This window comes from Pteropus medius, unplaced genomic scaffold (genome assembly GCF_902729225.1).
Source record: "Pteropus medius unplaced genomic scaffold, Ma_sr-lr_union100, whole genome shotgun sequence".
In the NCBI taxonomy this organism is placed as follows: domain Eukaryota; kingdom Metazoa; phylum Chordata; class Mammalia; order Chiroptera; family Pteropodidae; genus Pteropus; species Pteropus medius.
In genome coordinates, this window is record NW_024350319.1 from 10183674 (window position 1) to 10210423 (window position 26750).

Consider the following 26750-nt stretch of genomic DNA (forward strand, 5'->3'; position numbering starts at 1 on the left):
TTCTGATAGTTCTTGAATTTATTCCTAAAACATTCATAAGACCAATTATAAGTCTTTGAATATTTCAAAATTAAGAATAATTTATATGTTGCCTTTGGCAATCCAAAAAAGTTCCCTGAAGTATAAGTTTCCAATAGTTAGCATTAGACAATCACAAATAACAAAGTTTAATACCTAGTAAAACATATCATCTACATATTTCAAGGAAGTGGCTATTAACTCTGACACTATTTAATCTTAACAAAGTATTTTGCCTTTAAAAATGTTTACAGAGAAAAAAATGGAACATTATAAATATTTCTAAAACTCAAATACCCGGAAATCAACCAATTTTTCTCAGTCTCTCTCTCTCTCTATATATACACACACACCCCTATGCACATGTGCACGCTTGCACACTCACTGCCCACTCACACACAATCTACTTCCCAAGAAGGGAGTACCTGGCTCATACCTTGCTCTCACTCCTTTCCCTTATGAATTACCAAGAGCCCCCAAAACGAATCCTAAACAGTGGCACCTATCAATGGAGGATCACTTCAAGTTTACAACAGCCCCAGATAAACTGTTCCACATTAAAAGACTATATGCCCACTAGAGAAAAACAAGAGATATTACTGAACCCGGCTCACAAAACATCCAGACTTCAGGAAGCAAAATATATGGCAGTCAGACAACAAATCAGATTTCTGGAGCCCAAAGAAATTCTGAACATGAAAGCATTGTGTTACAGTCTGAAGTATGTATTTGGCACCTATATTCTTTTGGCATTCACTTCCCCTTTTTATGTTTATCTGCTTAGCATCTGCCAGATTCCAAGGGCCTTTATTACACACTAATTGCCCAGCTGCCAACTTCTGTTTCAATGTCATATCATTTAATAGCTTCTACTGCAATAGGTGACAGCATACACACTCACTAGAGTATTAATGTTTGAAACATTCACATACCTGCCTTTTCGTGAAGGTCTTCTGAACCATTGTATACACCTCCATTGACAGAGAAGTACGGCTCTGAGACAGCTAGTTATGGGAAAACTTTCAGTCCTTTTCAGCAAGTCTCAAATCACACTACTACAAATATTGTATTTTGGAGTTATAATATAATCCTAATCATGATCTTAGCTTCTCACTGATATGTATAGCTTTTACCCATAAATGTGAAAAGCATATGGCCTACATAAAGTGAAGGCTAGGTAGAAATATGTAATTTCATTTACAAACACCAACTTTCATCTCTTACTCTTATGTTATATAAACATGTACAAATTATGAAACTAGAATATTCTATTCAAATTATAATTTAAGATGAATACCTGCTTTCCATGATTCCTAAATCTGGTTGCAAACTAATAGTCTCTGTTGTAATTTCCACTTTCCGTACACTTCCAAAGAAATCAGTTATCAAGACATTTTTAGGATCCCTCTGAAAAAGATCAGTGCGATGTCCAGGAGTAGACACACATAGACTTTTAGGACACACCTGAAACTAAAAAAAATACATAACAATAATAAATACACACATGTGTACATATACATACAACTTTTATTAAATCCAATAATACAATATAGTAGAATGCAGTATATTTTTAAAGCTCTCTCAACCTAAAGAAGCTACTGATTCTAAACATAAAAGACTCATTCTTATAGTAGACATTAGACATTAAACAGGTGATAAAAAGGGAAGCTGGTTAGGGTGGGAAAAAACATTCACTCTTTTAAATAATATGCTATGAAAATTCACATGCAAACACTATGATGAAAGAATTGCTTTTTTCTACATCTATATCCATCTTAAGGGGGGTGTTCTACTAGAGTGGTTTTTTAAACATTTTGTAAACCTAATCCTTCATTCAAACATTAAATTCAAATAAAATATTACATGATAGCCCAATATGTAAAAAAGATGAAAACAGAACTGCTCCGAATCACAAGAAGTTGAAGCATGGTCTCCCCATTAGATATCCTCTTCCGCTGTGAACCTATATACACCATTCTATAAAACAAATCACTTAATTCATTTATCCATGACGAAAATAAACCTAAGGCACCTCCAGACACTAGTGCTCCAAAGGATATAGTCTGAAAACATGATTTCATCATTACACAGATCTCAAAACAATTTTATCTTACCCCTGATATTCCACATCAGTGAATTACCAAGGACAGACACATATTTATTCACTCAGTAAAGCATAAAAAATACCTATTACACATACTTCATACTGTTACCTTCCACAGAAGATATAAAAATCGATAAGACATGGCCCTGTCCTCAAGGCTTTAAGTCCAGTTAGAGATGAATAAACATAATAAGGTAGGAAAAAAGGTGACAGATTCTAATTCAGAAAAGGATAAACTCACAGTTTGAGGATAAGATAAAAGAAAGGGAATAGGATTTAAGCTATTTTCTGAAGGAAAGGAAGATTACAGATGGGAAGTAAGCACAACCCCAAAAAAGGAACAGCTGCAGAGATGTGTAAGGAAATAACCTAGTTTGGCAGAAGCACAGGCTATATGAAGAAAACCATTACAGGCCTGCTAGTAAGGGCCCAAGGCCCACAGCAGTAGTCCAGCTGTGGAGACAAGACCATATGAATGGGTAATCAACAAGACAAGAGAGGGGTGGGGAAGGGCAGAGCAGCTATAATTTATGAAACACAGTGTTCCAAGCACTGTGCTAAGCAATTTGTAGATATTCTCATTTAAGCTTACCAATAACTTTGAGGTTTATAAAAATTATTATATCTACTTCGAATAAAGGCTCAAAGAGATTAAGTCATTTGCCTAACATCACACTGTCTTCCTGGGTTCATGAAAACAACTTAAAAAAATAAAAAGAAGAAATCAGAATATAAATTAAAAAGCTAAAAAGGGAAAAGGGGTGGGGGAAAAGCTCAAGAAAGTGAAATGCCAAACAGGAAGGACAAAAAAGATAAAGAAACAAAGTAAAAAATAAAAGAAACCAAGAATTAGACTGAAGTCCTAGGTATATTGAAGGCATTCCTATATGGGTAATTTGATGGGCTTTATTAGGTACCAACAGATGAAAGCAAGAAAAGCAAAGGCAAATGAGCCTGAGAAACACTGAATATTATCTTCTTCTTTGCTGCTAAAATAATCATACTTTCACTTCCTATGAAGTCATTCTTTCCTTCAAGAATGTTATCATATTGATCTGATTTCCTTAGCCTCAGCAACATGACCCACAGATCCTGCAATTACTCGGCTTAATTTTCAATAACCTCCTTCATTTACAGAATCCCCACATTCTGGCCAGGTTATGTGTTTATTATCAAAATAAGGATCATCTAGTATTCCAACTTCTGTGCCTCCGCAGGTATTCCATTTTCCTAGAGTATGCTATACTTCTCTTCTTTCAAATCTGAAAATTCACCTTACCCAAGAAAAATTTTAATCACTAATTTCACTGTATTCAAAGGAACCATATAAATGTGCATTGTTCTCATGTCCTTCATTCATTCAATAAATATTCACTGAACATCTATCTGTATGTACAGTTACTGTATATATAATAATTTATATAGTAAAATCAGTTACTATACATAATTAACTTCTGTGAGTAGTAAGATGCATGAATCATGGTGCTTATACCTCTTATTTAAGAAGCTCAAGGCCTCAAGGGAACATCACAATTATTTATAAACACTTACAGAGCAATATTAAAAGCATGGTAAATGTATACAGCAAGGGCTATATGTTCAGAGAGGAAGAACATTACCTGGAAGATCCAGACACTTCACATAACAAGTGATACTCTATAAATATGCTCAACTGTTACCAATGACACTGTAAATTTTTAAGGGGCTAAAAATCAAGTCTTCCAATTTTTTTGCTCATGAAGCACCTAATACAGTATTCTGAATACAGCTGACACTCAATAAATTTTACTATATACACATAATCCAACATACAGTTGGTATTATTACACAATATCTAAAGATATATCAAATCACTGCTCTATTCAAGGAAATGGATCGTTACTACTGAACAAGATTAAAATAATCATCATTCAATTAAAATTCAATTTTAAAAATGGAGTGGGAAGGTCAGATAAGATATTAGTGAGGAATGTTTATTAAAAACTAAATATTACACAGTAATAAAAAATAATGAAATCTTGCTATTTGCAACAACCTGGATGGATCTAGAGGGTATTAAGCTAAGTGAAATAAGTCAGAGAAAGATAAATACCATATGGTTTCACTTATATGTGGAAACTTAAAAAAACAAAACAAATGAACGAACAAAACAAAGACTCATAGAAACACAGACCAAAGGGATGGTTACCATAGGGGAGGAAGACAGGGAGATGGGTGAAAAAGATGAAGGAGAATATAATCACTAATACTTTGATAAGTTTGCATGGTGACAAATGATTAATAGAATTAGTAGGGTGATCACATTGTGAAATATAAAAATGTCGGGTCATTATATTGTAACCTGAAACTAATATAATATTGTATACCAACTAAACTTAAAGAAACTAAATAGAAGTTGTGAGCAATAAGAAAACATTAGTTTCCTCAGTCTTTCCTAAATAATTTCAATGGAAGAATTATTTTTTAATCTGTTAGACATTTAAAGTGTGAAATGCATTTATGGTAAACTTTTTAAAAAGCATGTCATGCATTACATAAAATATAAAATGTATAATCCAAAAACGGGAATCAATTTTAAAATTAAAGTAACTGAAATTTAGGTGACTATAATTTTCTTATAGTTAAAGTAGCACATTATCACAAGTTTTGTTTTAATATTCAAATTCTTATTAAGATTTAAGAAGCATCAAATATATAAGCTTAAAATGTAATTAGTAAGTAGTTCTGTTATCGAATTTGATAGCTTATAGCAGTAGTTGTCAGAATTTTGCAATAGAACCCCTTCATAAATATTTATCTAAAAAGTTTCTACATAATAAAAGAGGTCAGTGCAAAGCTGGTAGGCTAATGTGCTAAAGTCCAGAGAACTGTCTGCTCAGCTCCCCTTCCATTCTGAAGCTCCAGAATGACAGTGTCTGACTCTTTCTCTAGGGTATAGTCAGTGCCTAGCACTTAGCAAAAACTCAAAAAATATTTGTGACTGAATGAACAAGGCATAAATTAATGGAAAAAAGAGTAAAAGTCATTGATACACAGTAATTATCCAATCTAGAATTGTTGCTTCAAGCTTTTTATTATGTCTACTTTCAACAGCAACTTCAAAGTAGATTTATTTTAAAAGATACAATCAGCACTGAAGAGTCAGGAAAAAAGCTGAGCTAAATTCAACAAGCCATGTGAAAATACTCTATAAGAAGCTGTAGGATGCACAAAAATATGGAAGAGAAGATCCCTCTCCTCCAAGAACTTCCCAGTAAGTGAGAAAGACACTAAGTTAGTAAATTTAAAAAAAAAAGACAAATTAAGAGATAAATGGTATTAAAGCAAAAGCTCTGAAAGTTTTATTTATCTTAACGAATCCCAACAACAGGATAGAATCTGGGGAAGACTCCTGAGGAGTGCAGGCCCCGATTCTGACCCTGATCACAGGGAATTCCCAATATGAATCTAGAAAGTACATTTCCATAAAATTGAGCAAATGAATGACAATAGAAAAGTACCTCAAGGAATAACAAATTAACTGGGCTAAAGCTTTAGGTCTCTTAGAGTTAAGAAAGAGATACCACTGTAAAGGAAGATTCAAAACAGTTTTAAAAGGCCACCACTCAACATATGGCATAATACCCTCATAGTACAAGGAATAATAGGCTTTGCTTATCATGTTTAGATTAGCATACTTATGTGATATAATCAAATCGAGCAAATACTTACAAGGTCATTCATATTAGTTTGGCTAGCTGGATTAATTTCTTCCAAAAATTCCAAGACATAAAATGTGTACCTATCCATAAGGTGAACTCCAACTGCAGGATCAGGTTGGTGCTATAAAAAAAGCAAAGCATATACAATGGCATAGTATTCAGCCATAAAAAAGAATAAAATCTTTACATTTGCGACAACATGGATGGAATCTATGGGCATTATGCTAAGTAAAATAAGTCAGAGAAAGACAAATACTAAATGATCTGACTTATATGTGGAATCAAAAAAACAAAACAAAACAAGGTCGTAAATATATAGAACATGTTGGTGGTTGACAAAAGCAGTAGGGGCAAATGAGTAAAGAGAGTCAAAAGGTACAAACTGTTAAAAAATAAGTAAGTCATGGGGATGTAATGTACAGCCTGGCAACAATAGTTAATAATACTGCACTGCATATATGAAAGTTGCTAAGAGAGCATATCTTAAGAGTTTTCATCACAAGAAAAAAATTCTAAAACTACATATGGTGACAAATGTTAACTAGTCTTATTGTGGCAATCATTTCACAATGTATACAAATATCAAAACACTGTTATATATCTAAAACCAATATAATGTTGTATGTCAAGTAAACCTCAATAATTTTTTGTAAAAGCCAAGCAATGCTATAATGAATAGCATCATTATAAAAAAATTTTTAAAGTACGAAATAACAGATATACCCAGAGAGCATATAAACAATTTGAAAAATAGCTACACATTCCAAAGTCAATGCAGATTACATACGGGAAAAACACACCTACCGAAAGTGAATCTTCTCCCACTTGGCTACTAGCTAAAGCCATTATGTTAGGAGAATAAAATCGCTCATACATGGAAGCTCCTTGACACGTATCAATAATAAACAGTAGCTCATTGTAGCTGAAAGAGAAATGGTAATATCCTCGACATGAATCATGTTGTTAATCATACACTAACATTTTTATAATACTTCCATATCATAAGATATTGAAGTCATATCTTAGCCATTTCTTTGGTTAAAAATTTGAGACTTTTCAGTAGAATTCTCAATACAAATTTGACATTAGAACTATTAAAGGCATAATCCTGTCCTAGAAAACCACCTCAAAAGGGAGTGGTAGTTGAGCCACAAAGTGGCTGCCCCAACTCTTTCCCCCTCCCTTTAGAATCCAAATGAATACTGAATTCGACAAACACATATTTGGTTTTCATGCTGAGCTGTATTCAGAAAAATTATATGTGTGTGTGTGTGTGATTTAGTCACCATACTCGAAGAGTTTAAATCTAACGGGAAGACAGACACATAAACTATTACATAAACTATGTAATAAGTGTTACAAATATTTATTGAGAGCCTACAATGTGCCTGGCACTAAGCTGAGAATATGAGTCCCTGCCCTCACACAGCTTAAGAGTCTAACAAAGTCAAAGAGTACTGAGAAAGGAACGAAGGGAACTGTAAAAAAAGGCAGGTCAGAAAAAGGTGGTATCTGACATGGGCGATGAAGAGTGAGTGTTATTTTATATAACAAAGGAAGGAACAGAACATTCCAGCAAAAGAAAAAGCGTGTACTAAGGCACCTAAATTGAATAAATATAAATGTTTGGGAAAAGGGGAATAGTACTATGTAGCTAAGATTTAGAGTAATTTAGGGAAATAGAGGGAAATTAGTTTCAAAAAGGTAGAGTGAGGTCAATATGTAAAGTATCCCATTTAAAGTCCGAACCTCATCCTATAAATTTGAGGAAGTTACCAAAAGCATTTGTTAAGTGAAAGAATTAACATAATAAGCTCTATATTATAGAACGAGCTGCTTGGTTAGAGAAAGTGAAAGTAGGGAGCAGATAAGTTTTCCTGAAGGTTTCTCTCAGACAGAGGATCTAGGTAAATAGCTAAAATTGCACCTAGAAAAAAAAGCATGTAATCTTGAACCATAATATCTGAGCAGGTGATAGAAGACACAATTAATATGACACATTTGTTCTGAGACAAAATCTGTGGAGGCCCGTAAGGATCCGAAATATCTAAGGTTATGAGCAGCAGTACAGTAAAACAATGAGAGTAAAAGCTCTGGGATTGAACTACTTGGGCATGAAAGCCTAGTACCGGTGCTTTCTAGCTGTGTAAAGTCTGGCAAGTTAATTAATCTATTTACCTCAATTTACTCATTTGTAAAATTGGCAATAATGAAAGTATCTACCTCAAGGAATTATTAAAATTAAATGAGACAATACATGGAAAACGCAGTGCCCAGTACCATGTATTCAATTAATGTAAGCTATGAATAAGATGAAACCAGTACCTTGAAAAATATTCTTCAACAATTCCATACATTCTGATTATGCTTATAGTTCAATATTTATAATATTTAATTTGTAGCATCGTTATGTACATATTTCTCTTTTCCTCTATACTTTAAACTCTTTGAAGGCAGAAGAAGCCTCATATTCTCCTCTGTACCATATGTTTAGAAGGTAACACATAGGTGTTTATTGCAGGTAACCAAGTGAAAAGCTATTGCTATTTTAAATTCAGTTTAGGTTCATATGACAATTTTCAATGAAAGGGGTGCTTACCATTGGATTACTAACAATTTATCATCCTCAATATAAGCTGTTACAAATTTTATACTAATCATAATTTTGACACTTTTTTCCCAAAGAAGAAATAATGTATTGCTACCATATCGGGGGCCAGAAAATATGCAAAAATAAGTATAGGTACAAGTTGGAAAATAAATGTGTATTCACAATCTCCTCAAAGAATGGGAAAGTTGGTTAATGAGATTCTTATTTCCTCCAAAAAGGATGCTAAATAACAAAAAACATGATCCTAAAAAGTTACTTTTTACATGCTCTTTAAAAACCTTAAGTTTTCCTTTTAAAAACAACTCCACTCAGTAGAACAATGAAGAAATCTAAAAGGGTAGAAGAAATCAATCAAATAAGTTAAAATCTCATAAAAATGAGATCTACAAATCTACTAACCATGGAAAAATTAGGTACTAATTTATCTTATGAAAAGCAGTCATTTGCTAATTACCGTCTTTTCTGCCACATTTGTTCAAAAGCATCTGCAAGTTCTATGTTGGTAATTTCTTCAGAATCTTGAAATTTCAAGAAACCATTTCCACCATGTCCTTGCAAGAAGAGTCAAAAAGATCAAATAGACACATTTTTTAATGTAAATGGCATATATCCAGATGTAAATATTTACTTAACTCATGGCAATTTTTAATATCATTTATGTTATACTCTAAAGTAAAAAATGTTATGAAAACAAAAAAATTTAATTTTCCATTATACCAATTAGAAAGAGAATAATGATAGATTGTGTAAAAAAGAAGTAGATATAATATCTTTAAAATTTTTTCTATCGTTTAATTCTAGAAAAGCACATTAATATTTATTCACTGGCTCCATGAAAGCCAGAAGTGAGTTTCCATAGATAAAAATTTCTCAAGTGCCCGCAAACACTGTAGGTGAGAAAGAAGTTAAAGACACTAGCTAGTGCCATGATGTGCTACTATTATACTTGGAATGCTATACTACTAGGAAGTGCAGTTCTCACTTAAAAATTGATGTTTTTACTACCATCAAAATTGTCCCAGAAGAGCTGACTCGAATATTGTGACATTCAGAATGCATGATAGAGCCAGTCTGTCTGGATTCAAATGCTAGCTTTTCCACTTAATAACTGTGTTATCTTAAACAAATTAATCTATGTCTCAGTTTCCTCAACTGCAAAGTAATGTGTCAGCAAGACCATCATTAGCATACCTATATAGATCCTTTGTGCAGACTTTCAAAAGATACTTCCCACTAGTTAGCAAAGTAGAAAAATCTATTTCAATGCCCTCTCTGAATACAAGTCTTGTGAGCTCAAACGTGGTTAGTGGCAATGTCTCTGTGGGATTAAAAACGTTTCTCCCTCCCATTAGACAACTCTACAGCAAAGCACACAGCCTAGTTAAGTGTAAACATATACTAAATTTTAGCTCCCACTCACCTCCCTACCCACATACTTATGTGCAGTACACAACCCACACAACCACACATGACAGCTCTGAGTATTAGCACCTAAATCTCTGGGTTGCTGTGAGGATGACATGAATTATACACAATGACTTAGAATATTGCCTTACATATAGTAAGCCTCAATATTAGCTATTATCATTTTTATTATAGTATCACAATTATCAGCCCTCCTTTCTCTTCCCTGGGGTGGCAAACTTTTTCTGTAAAGGGCCAGGTAGTAAATGTTTTAGGCTTGTGAGTCATACTGTCTCTGTTGCAACTACTGGACTCCGCTGTTGTAGTGTAAAAGCGACCACAGACAATATGTAAAACAAGTGGATGCAACTGCGTTCTAATCAAACTTTACTTCCAAAACAGGCAGTCCTTGGGTTATAGTTTACAAAATCCTATCTTAGGCTACTGGAATTTCTTGCATACCAATCAACTGTGAAAAAAAAAAATGTTGTAAAACCCCTAGCTTAAAATAAAGCTAAGTTATAAGACTCTATCTACTTCATCTTATTTGCCCTGAAAGCTTGAAAATTTCTTATAACTGTCTAACCACATTAATTCTGCTGAGTTAGTTATAAAGCTTGTAAATTGACTGAATTTTAAAATAAAAGCTATGAATAAATACAATATGTTAGATAAATAAAAGTAAATCACTAAGTAGGAGTCAGTAATTGTCCTGCTGTGTGACATCCAAGAATCGTTCTACGCCTGTTTTATCATCAGTTGAATGAAATGTCCACTGAAAAAATGTTTAAATATCACTTGAAAAACATTCATATTTACTGAATATTACTATAAGACAGGGCGCTGGTGATAAAAAGATGAAAAACATTATCAATGACATCTTGGAGTTCAAAGTTAATAAATAACCAGATGAAAAGGTAATAAGTTAAATGCTAAGATAGAAACTATAGATTAACATGAGAGTGCAAAGACAAGAGCCTACACCAGCCAAAGAGATGAGAAATGTTTTAGGGCAATTATAAAATGTATTACACATACCAGGAAACTTCTGAGGGAGGAAGGAGGCACTATTAATAATTACACTGGGACAACAGGTATAAACCAGGACTGTCTCAAGCAGCTGGAAACACAGGTCACCCTAGACTTTGGAAAATCATTGAAGAAAGTGACTACTGAGCTAAGACTAAAAAGATAAGGAATAATCAGGTAGGCAAAGTGAACTGAGAAGACATCAGTAAGCAAAGGCAATAGGTTATCAACTTATGGAGGACAGAAACAGTCAAATGCATGGAAGGGAATTAGAAAAAGTATAAACTAAAACTAAATAAGCAATAATATAACTAAAGTATATATATATTATATATTACATATAATATACTAAATATTATGGAGGACTTTATCTCCAATAGTCCTTAAAGTATAGACAAAAGACTACTGCAGTGCATATCTGAGGAGTATATTTAAAGTGTCATTTTAAGAGCCCGACGCCAGACCAGTATTAAATCAGAGTTTTAGGAAATGGCTTAAATATCTGCATTCTGGTAATCCTTATGCACGCTAAAATTTGAGACCCAATCAATGGGAAACCACTGTAAAGTTTTAAGAAAATGAGTCACAGATTTGCAATTTCTATTAACTACCTTAGCAGGATAATTAACTGAAGACTGATAAAATTGAAGGAAAGAGGGTCTAGCAGGATACTAAGTAAAAGGAAATAAACTTTAACAGGGTAATAGCAAAAAGAATGGAGATAAACTAAAGAATAAAGCAAAATGTTATACTGTCTTCAAATATCATTTTAAGAAATTATGTATTATGAGAAAAGAGAACTAGATAACAAATCAATTAACCAAAAATCATATAAGGTGTTTAAATTTCATGCAGATTTCTTTTTGAAAAGAGTAGCAATACATTCTATTATTAAATATCTAAATTCTGAAATTACCAGTCATATAAATAAGAATATTGCTCCTATCATCAGAAAGAAGACGTTTTGACCGAGGAGTACTAGGTGGGATCCTCCCAGTTAATACCCGTAAAAAATTCTCCACCGTTACCTAGGAAAAATAAAAGAGAATCAGATAAAAAAGAACTTGGGAAAACCTGATAATTTTTTTTTTAACTTCCAAAAACATTCTGTCTTCTTTCTCTGTGTATTACTGAAAATAAAACACAAAGAGAAATTTAACTCAATTAAAATATAGTTATTTAAATATATATCTCAAAGTAACTTTGGTTCCCTAAAAAAAAAAAAAACACTAAGAATTAACAAAAATTACCTTGGAGAAAAAAAAAGTTAATTCTAAATTTAAAACTGTAAATGTTATGCAAAATAGTGCCCAAAACTTAAAAATTATAAATTTGTTTTCATATGCAACTCTTTAGGAAGATAAAAAATATAGAAATTTGTAAATAAATTCCACTACATCACTACTACAGTTAATCTGTGCAATTATTTAGTCAATTCTAGCTTAACCATGAAATGTAGGTCCACAATAAATCATAAAAATAAAGCCATAATTATAGGACCATAAATAATCTCCAAATTATCTTTGATTTTTAATGCATCTTGTTACTTAAATTTCACTAGGGGTATCTTTAACATGTAAAATATTCCTAACACTTTAAACCAGATTTCCCATACTGGAATTTCTGGACCTCTGAGATTCTTTGAAAGCAAATTCAAAGTCATTGAGAATGTAATGTTAATTTAAAATTAAATTACACAGATCTAAATTTAAAAAGCAGAAAATCTCTCTAGCTTTCTTGGACTTTTCTCTAGATTATGAGTATGTAAATGGGTATGTGTGTCTGTATATAAGCTGTTGGTTTACATTTTTCCCATTAGACAGCAAAATGCTGTTTTAATAGGACTTCTTGCTGGCTAACAAGGAAGGGAAATTTTTGGTCTGGAATTTATAATGACTGAATAAGCAAGCAAATGTCCAATAACTATATACATTTAATCATTGAACAAACATTTCTTAATGCCTTCAAAAGGCTATAGGTACCTGCTAGATATGAGATACATAAGATATAAGCCATATCCTCAAAGAGCTTACAGCCTGGGAGAAGACAGATATGCTTTTTAAATTACTTCTAAACAAGTCTGAGAATACAGGAAACTACATCTTACTTTTGATAGGCTTGGTAAAAGGAGGAGGATTATCAAGGAAGACTTCAAATTTTAAACATAGTCAAAATTTATTAAATTTAAAATGAAGTTTCAAAGGGAGAAAATATAATATAATGCTATTTTTCAAATTTACATTTTTATTTTTAATCATATATGCCTAAAAACAATAGAAGCATATTAAAAGTGGTTACCTCTAAGTAGTGGAAATATGGTTGAGTTTTTTATTAGTCATTTTAATTTTTCCACAATTAATATATTTACTAAAAATATAAATTTTGAAATTTTAGATCAAATATGAAAAACAATACATTTACTGCAAAAGAAATTTGATATATGTAACCTCACCAAATACTCATAAATACCAAGATAAAATTGTTTTAACCTAGATAGATACATAAAAAATGGTTGTGTTGTGATAATTTTACTTAAATATTGTTTCTTTAATATGAACTCCACAGACAGAATTATATCAAGGCTTCAGTAACAATTATGTACAATATTTAAAGGAAAAAAGTAAGACTATTTTATTCTACCACTATTTTAAAGCTTAAAAGCAACAATAACTACATTTCAAAAATGTTGCTATTAAACAATTTACCTCATAACTTCTATAATCTACTTCCACATCATCTCCATATACGTTTAGTTCCATATTCTTGTGACTAAACACTGTAGCTGGTTTGGGATTCCTAGGGTTGCATGCCATATCATCTGCAAGCATCAGAACAATGTGACTAGAAATAAAAAAATTCCAGAAAATATATTATTGACAGGAAATCAAAAAGTTAAAAACAAATACATTTTATTTATATCATGGAGCAATTATGTTCATTCTTCTTTAAAAGTAACTCAAAATAGAGTACCTATTTAAAAGAACTTTAGTTTTTCATATCTGTACGTAGTACAAGTTTTAAAGTGGAGGAATAAGAGCAATCTGGCATGAATCTATCCGCAGAATTTGAAGTTATTAACTTAAATTTTTTCCTAATAAAGTATACTTTATGCCATATAGTGAAAGGAAGCTGAAGGAGCTACACTGTCCTCCCCAAACATTTTTTTAATTAGTAATATTTTTACATTCTCAGGATTTACAAGGTACACATTTAAAGAATTTAACTTTCAGAATTACATATGCTTAAATATAAAAACATGCAATCAGTGTACTACAGGAACACATCCCCAATTGGATCACTCTTCACTGGCTCCATTCCATCTCCCTAGCACCAGCTCTCATCATCTCTTGACTAGATGCTAGAATGGTTCCCTACCTAGCTTCTTGCTTCTATTCTCACCTTTTTATAGTTCACTTTCCTTTTGGCCACCAGGGTGATCTTTCTTAAGTAAGTCAAATCATTAGACTTTCACACTGAAAAGGACTCTCTATTATAATTAGAAGAAAATCCAAACTCCTTACATGGTCTAAAAAGCTCAATTAATATGGTCTCCATCAACCTCTTACTTCAGCCCCTACCATCCATGTTCACTATGTTCCTTCCATTCTGGCCTCCCTTCTGTTCTAAGAATATGCCAAGCCTTTCCCACTTCAGTGCTACTGATCAAATTTAGACATCTCTCCTCCCAAATCTTTGTACCATTCCAATCTCAGCTATCTCAGCTAAAGTACTCTACTCTCATTATGAGTTTTATTTTCTGTGAATCATTTATAAATCTGAAATCCCCATCATCTCCCACCACCACCTCCATTAGGATATAAGCTCTGAGGGCAGGGGCTTTATCTATCCAGTTCACCACTGTAACACTCGGGCTTAATGATAGCAAGGTATTCAATAAATATTCATTGAGTGAATGAAACATTTTCATTTGAGAGAAACATATTTTCTTTGAGAGAAAATTACAAAATTTCACTTAAATACTTCTCATCTTGATCTTACCATTAAAACTGTTGAACATGAATCAGGCAATTCTTTATTCTACCATATACTTGAGCTTCCCAAACATAAGGGAAAAATTAATGTGGCATATGTAATTAGTTCGGCAGGAGATTGCAAGAAGAAAATGTTCTGCTGCATATGTTCCAAATACATTAAAGTTCAAAACTGAAACATTGTGATTTTCTTGAAAATTGGCTAGATTTCTATTTTGAAAGGGTTCCAACCCTGCCACATTCAAAGATCAGATCTTCAGCTGTCAGTGATTCATACTCACAGAATGGTGAAAGTTATTCCTCTTAAAATGGAAAATATATCTCCTCTTTTTAATAAAGATGATTACATTAAATTATTATTAATCATATCTTTTTTTGTTACAAGCCACTATTAAACAAGACTGAACTGACACACAATATTAGTTTAAGGTTTTCTTACCGATAATTTTGAGCCTCAATATAAGTACAATCACCTTCTGCTAACATAATCAAATATCATAACAAATTCATATTTGTGTATAATAAATGAAAAACAGGACAGGAAACAGGCTCAACTTCAAAGGTTTAGAAGTCTAACCACATATTCACTGTTTCTAAAACTTAAAAAATGTTCAGAACTGTTTTCTGGAGAAAAATAAATTCTCAATTGATCCAAGTGTTAAATTATTTGTATAATGATACTTAAATATACAAATGAAAGTAAACTCCTTAGGCTTACAGTTCTTATAAAACTATAAATGCAAAATTATAAATTAAATGCTAATAAAACTACTGAACTAATAATACTCCAAAAACATTAATTACATTTGAAGGATAATGTTATTTTGCTAAAATTAAATGACTATGGTTATATTTAACTAGAGAAAGATAGTATCAGGACTCACTCTATACCTTATTTTCTTTTTTTTTATATTTTGACATTCACACAACAATGTAATTCGATGATATGTAAAGTCTGTTCAAAAAAGTATATTGTAAAAAATGCGATTCATAACTTCCAGGATCTGTTTACTACTCAAGATAATCAGATTTTATATTTAACTAAAGCTTTGCCAGTAAACATTCTTTGAACACCAGTTACCATGAGATCTAACTTGCTGACTCCTTAAAGTGTCTTTTTCACCTGAATATCAGGTTAGCATCACAGCAGTTATTTAAGTATTCACTGAATGGGTATCAAATCACTGCTGAAATTAAGACCAAAACAATCTACACTGAAGACATACTACTACATCCCTATAAATAACGATAGGAAGTTGCTTAGTATCTTATTAAAAGATAAAATCCCTCAAATATATCCAATCAATTCAAGAATATAATATTCTTACAGTTTGGCAATCCTATACTACCATGTGTGATGACTCAACTTTCACACTTCATTCAAGCCCGTGCAAAACCTACATCACACAACAAAACATATGGTCATATGGCCTTCTCTCAACACAAAACCGAAAGAAAAGTAAGCATTGAATTTCTATAAAGTTCAAACCGGGTTTGAATCCAAACAATACAGTGGTTATTTTATAATTAGTTTTCACATTTCTTTCAGTAGTTTTCACATTTTTAAATCATTCACTCCAGTAAAAAAGTATGTGAGGACACACCCATACATATCTACTAATTTCTAAGTTATATGTATTTGCTAATTTAAATATAATAAATATTAGTAAAGCAATACTTCATCCCTTTTTTAGATAAAAAACAAACATAAAGAAGCTGCTAATATTTTCTTTGGTGTTTGATGTAAAGAGAATACTTTGATCAAACTTATATACATTTTAAAGATCAGAAATACAAAAATGAAAATTCAAAATGTAAAAAAAATATATATGTGGGAGAAACTGGCCTAAAATAAATACTTTCCCATTATCGTGTTTGCCAAACATTGAAAGAATGGGTAAGTCCTGCTTCAGGACTGCTGGGCCCTCTACCCACCTCTCTGAAATTCTTCCTTGGCCCAATCAGGAACCAGAAACCAATGGGTTAAAAAAAAAATTTTTTTTTAATAGATAAATAATCATTTACCACCATAGACCATTAGAGTGTGAAATTTCAAAACAGCATAACTTTTCATTTACGGTAGACTTGATATTACCTTAATAAAAATTCTTCACTGAATGAAATTTAAATAAATTACGTTTTTAAACTGTTCACTTAAAATTAAAATTGCTATACATTCTATAGCCATGTTACTTATCAGCTAATACTACCTCAGAGCACCTTTAGCTACCAAAGCTAGGATCACCGTACTTACCTTCATCATCACCATCTAATATAGAATAGTAGCTAAAATTAAAGCAGATTTGAGAATCATGAGGATGTTTGACGGCCTTAAATCTCAGAGTTTCTGCTCATAGGTGTCACTTTTTTTTCCCATGCCTTGAGGAATCTCTAAGTTAATAAATCTCACCACCAACACACTATCAAACTAATCAAAACAAATCTGTTAGCCACAGGAGCTACACCATCAAGATTTTCTGAATTACTTTCAACTTGCCAAATGTCAAACAACTGGCATTACTAGACTATGTGATACCAGGTATTTTTTACTTATATTATTAGAAATAAAACTCGAAAAACTGCAGAGACAGGAAGTAAACAGCAGCAGACATGTTACATAAGGGTAGAGCTAACTAGCGACAGGCTCATGTATTTAAAGTTACATGTGGTTTAGCGTAATAAGATGATAACTAACATATCTTATGTATTTGGTATATCTAAAGCACTGCACTAGTTAAAATAAGCACCTTACAAGCATATCCCATACACTTTCCAAAATATGTATTATTATCATCCTTATTTTACAAGTTATTACACTGAAGCACACGAAAGTCCAGTAACATGTCCCACCCAGGTCACACAGCTAGTAAGGAGTAGAGTTTGGATTCAAACCCAGTTTGTCTGACATGAGCATAGGTTTTTAACAATTCTGCATTGCCCTGAAAGTATGAGAACTGGCATCTGAAAGGATTTAATGATGTTTTTTGTTTTATATTGATAATTTAATCAACTTGGATGATTAAGTTGAATGCATAAACCCATTATTACTGTTTAATATTTATGGCATATAACTGATAGAAAATAGACCTTTGAAATTCTAAATGGAACTATCCAGAGACCTTAACAAACTCTGAAATTGAAGAATAGCACTAGAGCATATAATTTCTCCTTTAAACATAATAAGATATAACTGAAAATGTTAAGTGCCCATTTAAATGAAAAAAGTCTAAGAACAGAACTTCAAAGAAATACAGAGACTAGCATTCTAGACAGTCTCCAATCAATTCCCCAAAGCCCCTGACTCTCCTACAGAAAGGCATTGGGATTATATCCTACTTCTGGCCCTTCTCTCAACAGGTCTTTTCAGCCATACAACCTGCCATTTTCACTCTCGACCATTTGTACCTTCACCTATAGCCTACACCTAAATCTTCACTGCTTCCGAACACCCCTCAATATTAACCACTCTTCCTATAACGGGGGGAGGGGGAGGGGGGCAAGCGGCAGAGATGCCCCACCCTTTGCTGTGAGAGTTAAAATTAGTATTGTGTAGACAGACAAGTTTTTCATCTTTTTTTCTCTATTTTCTACTGCTCAACTTCTCACTAACTAGTTCACTGAGCAACTCAAGCACACCAGCTTCAAAGCTTGGAATTCAAATCTGTGCATTACCAAAATTACAAGTTACTATATTTCTCAGACATTTTGGAAATGCTCACAGAAATAGTCAAAATAAAGAATGCTGCATTAATGAATGCTATCGATGTAGTATAACCTATTTTTGTCAAAATACATAGAATAATTCTTTTAAATCTTGATATATCAAATATAAAAGTCAATTAGGACAAAAAAAAGGAAAAATATCAAATGAAGACTATCACAGACAAAATGAAAGAGTAATTAACTGAAAAATAATAATAAAATTCGATTAAATGTAATTCAATAATTTATTTGTAAAGCAATATAACTGTGTCATTGACATGAATTTAACCATTCCATATTACAGTGCACAGGCATTTACTATATTTTATCCAAATTATCAAATTTAGATTCTGCATTTCAATAACATTATGGGAAAAAAAGATTAGAAATTATTGAAAAATGAAACAAAGTAAGATTACAGAATTAACCACTAAACTTCATTTCCAGAGAATGAAAGAGAAAACTGGTTTAAATTCTGGTTAAAAACTGGTTAAAAAATATGGTAGAACTTGCAAAAACATTTGAATACAGAATTTTAGTAGACAAGCAAATTAAAAATAAAAAGGAAGGCAGAGTTCTGAATAAGAAACTTAAAATTTCTTCCAGTTCTAACAGAGAGGTGATTACTGGTATTCAAAATGCAGCCACAATATGCTAGAGATAATGAGGTGGGGTAAAGGATGCTGTAAACAAATATTTGTTGAGTTTATTGTGGGACAGGCACAGTGCTACAGTCATCTCAGACACTTAATTCTCAGTAAATCAAACCAATCCTGTGAAAACTATTATCACCTCTATTCTAAAGATAAGGAAATTCAGGGAGATCGGATCATTTGCTCAAAGCTGCACAGCTGGTAAGCAGAGTTGAAATTTGATTTCAGAGTTCACACACTTTCCATCCACTATTATATTCCTTGGCACAATGGAATACATTGCCTTTCACAACACTCCCAAGCAGTGAACAGAGCCAAAGAAAACCTTTAATAATTTCTATACTCATATCAGCAAATACTAATGAGGAAAATCACTTTATGAGGAAAATCACTTTTCCTCATAAAAACCTCATCTTAGTATTTCCATTTTCCATGGTTCAATGAAATTTATGCTTTAAACTTCATTACAAATATTTCTTAAATTTTAAATAAAAAAATCATTTCATTTTAGAGCTACAGATTTTAAGTCTGTTTTCACCTTTAAAAAAAAACTGAAAAATTTTCCCAAAATCTTTTTTTTAATTACAATAAAATCTGACTAAGAATGCTTGGGGAAGGGAATATTCTAATTTCATTTCTCTTTCAAAAGCCAATACCAGCCTGGTGCCTCTGTCAATACCTGCACTGCCTCCTCTGCAGCTGTCACTGTGGACCCCCTGTCCTGTAACCACAGCCACTGCCGCCTACGTCACTGCCGCCCTGGTACCCAGTGAATGATTAAGCCACAATTTTCAACGCATAACCATATTGCTTTTGTCATCACAAATTTATGGAGTTTTTGAAGGACAATGAAAATTACTGCCAAGCACAGCATGATCTTTAAGAGGACAAGAGAACTGTAGAAATTCATTACTATTCCACTGAGAAGCCACATAAGAGAAGTTAACCTGTATACAGAAGCATTGAATTGAAATATGCACAGCATTTTCCAGTTCTGACCTAGATGAGGTAACCTATATGATGTGCACTTTCTTTCTATTGCTCAATATAACTAGACTGAAGATCTGCTTCTCGTTAGGAGGTTCATTTCATTTCCCCTTACTCTGAACTTCATACTCAAACACTGAGGATTTCAAGTGGCGTATGTAGAAGTTTCTTTACATCATTTCTGTATCCAATTTTTTAAATCCTTGCATAACCCTAGTATTCTGTAACTAAATTAACATGGCGTGAACTACCCAACTTGCATAAAATTACATTCAAATACATGATATTTCTTTTTATGCACAATACAACCAATGAGACCTTAAACCGTTATTGAGAAACTTGAAAAGTATAGAGTTACCACAATAGAAAGAATATATGAAGCAATGCATGGCATTGGTCTATAGAAATGGAAGGCATCCATGTTCTTGACTGGCCTTTGATGAAGGTGCACCACCATCCAAACGGATTGTTGATGACTGGTTAAGTCTTGGAAAAACATCAAGCTTTGTGAAGAACATGATTATTGTACTGCCATTCATTATGCTGCAGCCTTGAGAGAGCTCCAATGCTTATTACCCTAGCATTAATAAAAAGTGGAATGAAACACGAAGATGTAGCAAAATCACAAGACCAAAGTAGCATGAAGCTTTAACATCAAGCAACTTTTATATTTACAGGAGTATTACTCTAAAATATGTCTGTGCTGCAAAGACTTTAATGGCCAACAAAACTAGGGTGCCCGATGCTAGTCGGACATGACCTAATTTTTTGTACATATTAGTCAAGAAATTAGCTTGGTGAATAAGTCTAATGAAGCTTTTATAGCAGCACTGAAAAGCAGTTTTATCGGGTTAGATGATTGACAGAACATCTATGTTTGGGTTACAATCAACCCATTTAGACACTAAGCAAAAGATTCTTGCTGTTCAGCATTTAAAATCTGCTTATCATTTGTACCAGTTTACCTTTACTGAAATCATACAGTATTGAATTAAAAGTCTTCTTTAAATCTATTCCCATGCCAGAATCTTATCAATACATTAGAAATTTAGATTAAATACCAAAATATCTGGTATAATACTTATATAATTCTAGCATCATAAAATTCAAACCTTAAGAACTATGAACACTCTAGATCTTACATGATTTATTCCTTCAGTCATTTTCAAACACTGAAAGCGGGGCCTATGTGATTATTTGCTTACTCACTTCATATCTCCCACATTCATTCCAGTAGATATCAGGTTTGCACAACCACTGATATTTATTAGATTTTTTAACCAAGTTGAAAAGTGATTACTTAATGTCTTTCTATAAATCTTATTTTGTGCTGTTGTGAAAAACATCTATTTTGAAGATCTAGTGCACAGAAGCACATCTTTAATGTGTCCAGGCAAAAAAGCTTCAGAGGTAATTTTACGTTTGCACTTTTGGGTGCAACTTAACAGGGGAGGGCTTAAAAAGGAATGAGGGAGCCATTAAGTATTTGTTGTAAGATATTGCCTCTGTCTTGTGCAGAATATGTAGAATAAGCTCCTTAATTTAATAAATAATTTTTAAAGGCAGAGAAGTTTTCTTATTGTAGCTAAAACAATTCTTAATCATAAAATTTTTTAAGTTCTCGTTCTTTTTTCATATCTATTAGATGTTATTAACCAGCTATTATTTTTGTTTGAAGTGTGCTTTTTTTCCCTTCTCTTCCCAATCTCCCTTGCAAATTAAAAAAAAAAGAAGTGAGCTGCTAGTAAATGAACAGGTATCTAATTTTTATATGCCTCTTGAGCTGTGTAACTCAATATTGGGATAATTGATAATTTATTATGTAATTGTTCAAATGGTCATGTGCACTGTTAATTCGATCACATATTTATATCTTACAATGTGTTGTTATAGTTCTATGGGAGAAATAAATTTGTCAGTGTTCGCCAGCTTATAAAAACTTAGTGCAAGAGCTAAACTAAATAAATAAGTCTAAATAAATCTAAATAAATAATGAAATACAAAAAAAGGTAATATCTAACTTTCTTGAATAAATATAATCTACTAAACAATTTTTATCAGTATATCAAAGCTAACACTTGAATATCTATTTTTATTTAACATAAAAATATAGACAGAATGAGATGAAGAGCAGAAAATTTAGATTTTTATTTGCCCAGAATAAATCCTAAAATATAGTTGTAGAACAAGCTTCCTAATAAGATCTTATTTGACTGCCCTTTGCTTCCAGTACGGTGGAGAAAAATTGACAGTTTAGGTAAATTAAGTTCTGCTTAATATGCGTTTTGCTTTCTAAAATAACATATCTGAATTTCATAATTTGAAGCCTTGGACATAGATATTATCTTAAATATAAGTTAATGGGCAGGAGTAAGGATTTAATGTCAGAGTACATTTTTAATAAATTGAGTAACCTCCCATTTATGCTCAAGTCAAATTCTTAGAACTATTAATATAACACTGTGAAATATCTTTTCTCCAAATAAAACTAATTTTAAAATGTTAATCACTTTTCTTTTAACACCCCTAAAACAGTCAGATATAAATGACAGAATTACAACATCATTTCTATCAATTCTCTATTATGAGTCCTCAGAACTTTCTTAGAAATATTTATTCCTATCAGCACTTTCCATGTTGAAAGGTCAAGTTGAGTCCGACTCATTTTGAGGGTGCCACAACCCAAGCACTCATGTTTTTTCTTGAGACTATATTTACTCCCCTCACCTTTTCTCTTCCTCATATCCCCATTTCGATTGAAATTATACAAATTGGAAAGTATATTCTAAACACCACAGGCCCTCAGGACATATTTATTCATGGAAAAGTGAAGGAAAGGAGAAAAAAAGGAAGAAGAAAATAAGTAAATTAAATTAGTTTGTTTTCTACTCACTCTCCACTAATTGTCTTCCTTCTTTTTCAGACCAACCTAGCACCTATTCTAAGTCGTATGACCTCGAATGCATCAGGCTCCTTTTTTTTAGTTCCCCAATATTTTTCAACCTAGTTTAGAAAAAAATTGGTCATAGAGGAGTTAATGCAGTTACTAAAAAGCCCCAAATTAATTTTATTCCCTCTCTTTCTGTTTTTAGTCTTCCTCTTTTTTGATATCTTCCCCCAACCTATAAATTCCTTCTGTCTCAAAATCAAAAAATCTGTCTTGGTTCTAAGTCTCCTCAGTCTATGCTCCCTTTTTCTTTCTCAGTCAACATCCCCCAGTCATTTTTTTCTATTTCTTTGCTTCCCATTAACTCTTCAAACTACTATAATCATAATTCTATTCACCTGATACCAAAGAAACTGAGCGCACTTCTTATACGGCATTTCTGTATTTAACATTGTTGGCTATTCTCTTGTTAAATTACTCTTGGGTTCCATGATTCCTCACTTTTTCAGTATTCCAAATACTCCTTCTCTGCCACATACACCAGTGTGGCAGGCTCCATTAAACATTCAAACTCAAAAGATGACCACACTTGGCATCAAATTCAGTTAGAAGGATATAGAACAGCAAATAATATCTGCCAGCAAATCAGCATGGTAGACTTAAAGATGGTCCCCAAAGACATCCATGTCCTAATTTCCAAAACCTGTGACTACGTTACTTTTAAAGGTTAAAAGGAACTTTGCAGATGTGACTAAATTAAAAATCTTGAGATGGGGAAATTGTCCTGGATTATCTGGGTAGGCCCAATGTAAACACAAGGGTCCTTATAAGAGGAAGGCAAGAGGGTCAGAGTCAGAGAAGGCAATGTGACAGCAGAAACAGAGAGGAAAAAAGACATGTGACAAACAGAAGAGTCATTGAAGATGCTATGCTGCTGGCTTTCAAAATGAAAAACAGAATGTGAGCCAAGGAAAGCAGACAGCCTCTAGAAGCTGGAAAAGGCAAGAAAATGGATTGTCCCCTAGAGCCTTCAGAGCAATGCAGACCCAATGACCATTTTGGATTTATGATCTCCAGAACTAATCGGTATTATTTTAAGCCACTAAATTTGTAGCAATTTGTTAAAGCAGCAATAAGAAACTAATACAGGCAGCATTAGGCATTCATAAGAGTACCCTCACAACAATCTATACAGCAATATACACAGCTGTCTAGACCTTTCCCTCTCAAGTCTAACAGACTGTAACTGATAGTGTAGCATAAGTGTATGTATGTGTGTCTGTGATTCTCTCAAGCTGTTCTCTTTGATCCTTCGGGTGACAACTCAGGTATGAGAGAATGAGACTTCTATTCATTTTTGGCTTAGAAGCTTCATGCCCCACTGGAGTCCAATATCTTATGCAATAACTCCACAGACATAGTTTTCAGGATCCCTAAAAGGAACAAGCCCAGTTACAAGAATCACCACACTCAGAGAAGCCCAAAGGAAGGTTTTCTCCTCAAGTATTTATGGTTTATTTATCCCTGTCCATTGCAGTTATCTAATCAATAAGGGAACATTTTTACGATAAGCAATGTTGCCTACCTTTATCAGATATCCAAGGGAACAGAGTTACAGAGTGAAAAAAAAATTAAATTTTTTTGTAAAAAGAATAGGCTTCCTTAATCCTTTATCAAAACACAATACTTACTCTAGTCAGGCTTTCTTAATTGCAAGGAATCACTAAAGGTAGTCTAAATAAGGAGGATGAGTATTAGAATAGCACACAATTTTTCGGACATTCAAGAATATGGCCTTACAGAGACTAGAACTCAAAAGCAGTTTTAGATAAATCAATAATAAAAATCTGTAGGATGTTATGGATTGCAGTGTTTTGTCACTAACATGATTCATCTATTTTTGCAAGCATCTGCTTCTTTCTCCTTTTCCTACTAATAGGCACATTACTCCTGTCTAGGCTATACACAGGCAACTCATTACTAAAAATAGCTCAACTTACAAACCTCTACCTTTTTATGACCTTTCTTCTAGTAATTAAAACTGTCACAGTAATAATAAAACTAAGATTTAAAATGACTAAATAATGACAAGTCACTTGATGCTGGACCAATGCAATAAAAGTAATGAGAAAACATGACAGGCTAATTCGAGACTGTGAATGATGCAAAGGAAAATGGAGCTGGGAATTACTCCAGACTGATTAACCAACAAGATTTACCCCATGTAAGTACTGTTTCCCCATCTTATAGACAAAGACACTAAAGATAAGAGAGATTCAAAAATATGTCCCAGATTTAAAAAAAAAAAAAAACTAGCAGTGACATTCTCAGGACACTTCTAGGTTTACCAAAGGCCTGATGATGTAGTAGGAAGTAAAATATGTAAGGACATGGTGAAAAACTAGGGAAGTGGAGGGAGTTGTAGCCACTTACTCGTATCCTGATCTCACATATCTTTTACTTTGCTTCTTTGTTGATTTGGTAGCAATATAAAGCAAAAGCAATGTAAGTCAAGTCATCATTCCTGCCCATTTCTGTAGTTAGCCTAGACTTTACGGTCTGGTCAAACTCAATAACAGAATCAGGATTTAAACTAATGTTTGACTCTAGAGTTTGTACTTTTTTAAGTCACCATGCTGTGCATTGTATCTGCAGAATTTATTAACCTTGTAACTGAAAGTTTGTACCTTTTGACCACCTTCACCCATTTCACCCATCCCCACCTACAGCAACCACCAACCTGTTTTCTGTATCTATGAGTTTAGTTTTTTTTAGGTTCCATATACAAGTGAAATCATATAGCAGTTGTCTCTCTCTGACTAATTTCACTTAGCATAATGCCCTCAATGTCCATCCATGTCGTCATGAATGGCTGGATTCCTTCCTTTTATGGTTGAAAAATATTCCATTACTTTTTTTTCACATTTTCTTTAGCCATTCATCTGTCCATAGACACTTTGGTTGTTTCCATGTCTTGGTTATTGTAAATAATATTGAGATTAAGATGAGGGTACATATAATTTTTTGAGTTAGTGTTTTCAGTTCCTTCATATAAATATCCAGAAGTAAAAACTGCTAGAATATATAGTTGTTTTATTTTTAATTTTTTGAGGAACCTCCATACTGCTTTCCACAGTGGCTGCACCAATTTCCATTTCCACCAAAAGTGCACAAGAGTTTGCTTTTCTCCACATCCTAGCCAACATTTGCTATCTTGTCTTTTTGATAATAGCCATTCTAACAAGTGGGAAGTGATATCTCACTGTGGTTTTGATTTACATGTCCCAGATGATTAGTGATTTTGATAGGGATTGCATTGAATCTATAGGTTGCTTTGGGTAGTAACTTTTCGAATCCATGAACATGGAATATCTTTACATTTGTGTCTTCTCTTTTTTTCATTAACGTCTTATAGTTTTCAGTACACAAGTCTTTCACCTCCTTGGTTAAATTTAGTCCTGGGTATTTTATTGTGTTTGATGACAGTTAATGGGATTGTTTTCCTAACTTCTCTTTCTGATAGTTTGTTATTAGTGTAAAGAAATGCAATAATATATTTTTGTATATTGATTTTGTATCCTGCATCTTTACTAAATTTGTTTACTAGTTTGGGTAGAGTCCTTAGGGTTTTCTATATATAATATCATGACATCTTCAAATCG

The 26750-nt window shown here is 32.8% G+C and overlaps 1 protein-coding gene across 1 annotated transcript in view; it reads right to left on the minus strand.

Annotated features, from left to right (window-relative positions):
- PIGK (phosphatidylinositol glycan anchor biosynthesis class K) overlaps positions 1-26750 on the minus strand; it is a 92937-nt gene that overhangs the window by 51684 nt on the left and 14503 nt on the right. Inside the window, exons 4-9 of the mRNA XM_039838626.1 lie at positions 13573-13708; positions 11784-11895; positions 8889-8985; positions 6628-6745; positions 5834-5944; positions 1316-1488 (exon numbers count right to left, since the gene is read on the minus strand). Of these exons, the coding sequence (XP_039694560.1) occupies positions 1316-1488; positions 5834-5944; positions 6628-6745; positions 8889-8985; positions 11784-11895; positions 13573-13708 (747 nt within the window). The remainder of the gene's footprint in view (positions 1-1315; positions 1489-5833; positions 5945-6627; positions 6746-8888; positions 8986-11783; positions 11896-13572; positions 13709-26750) is intronic.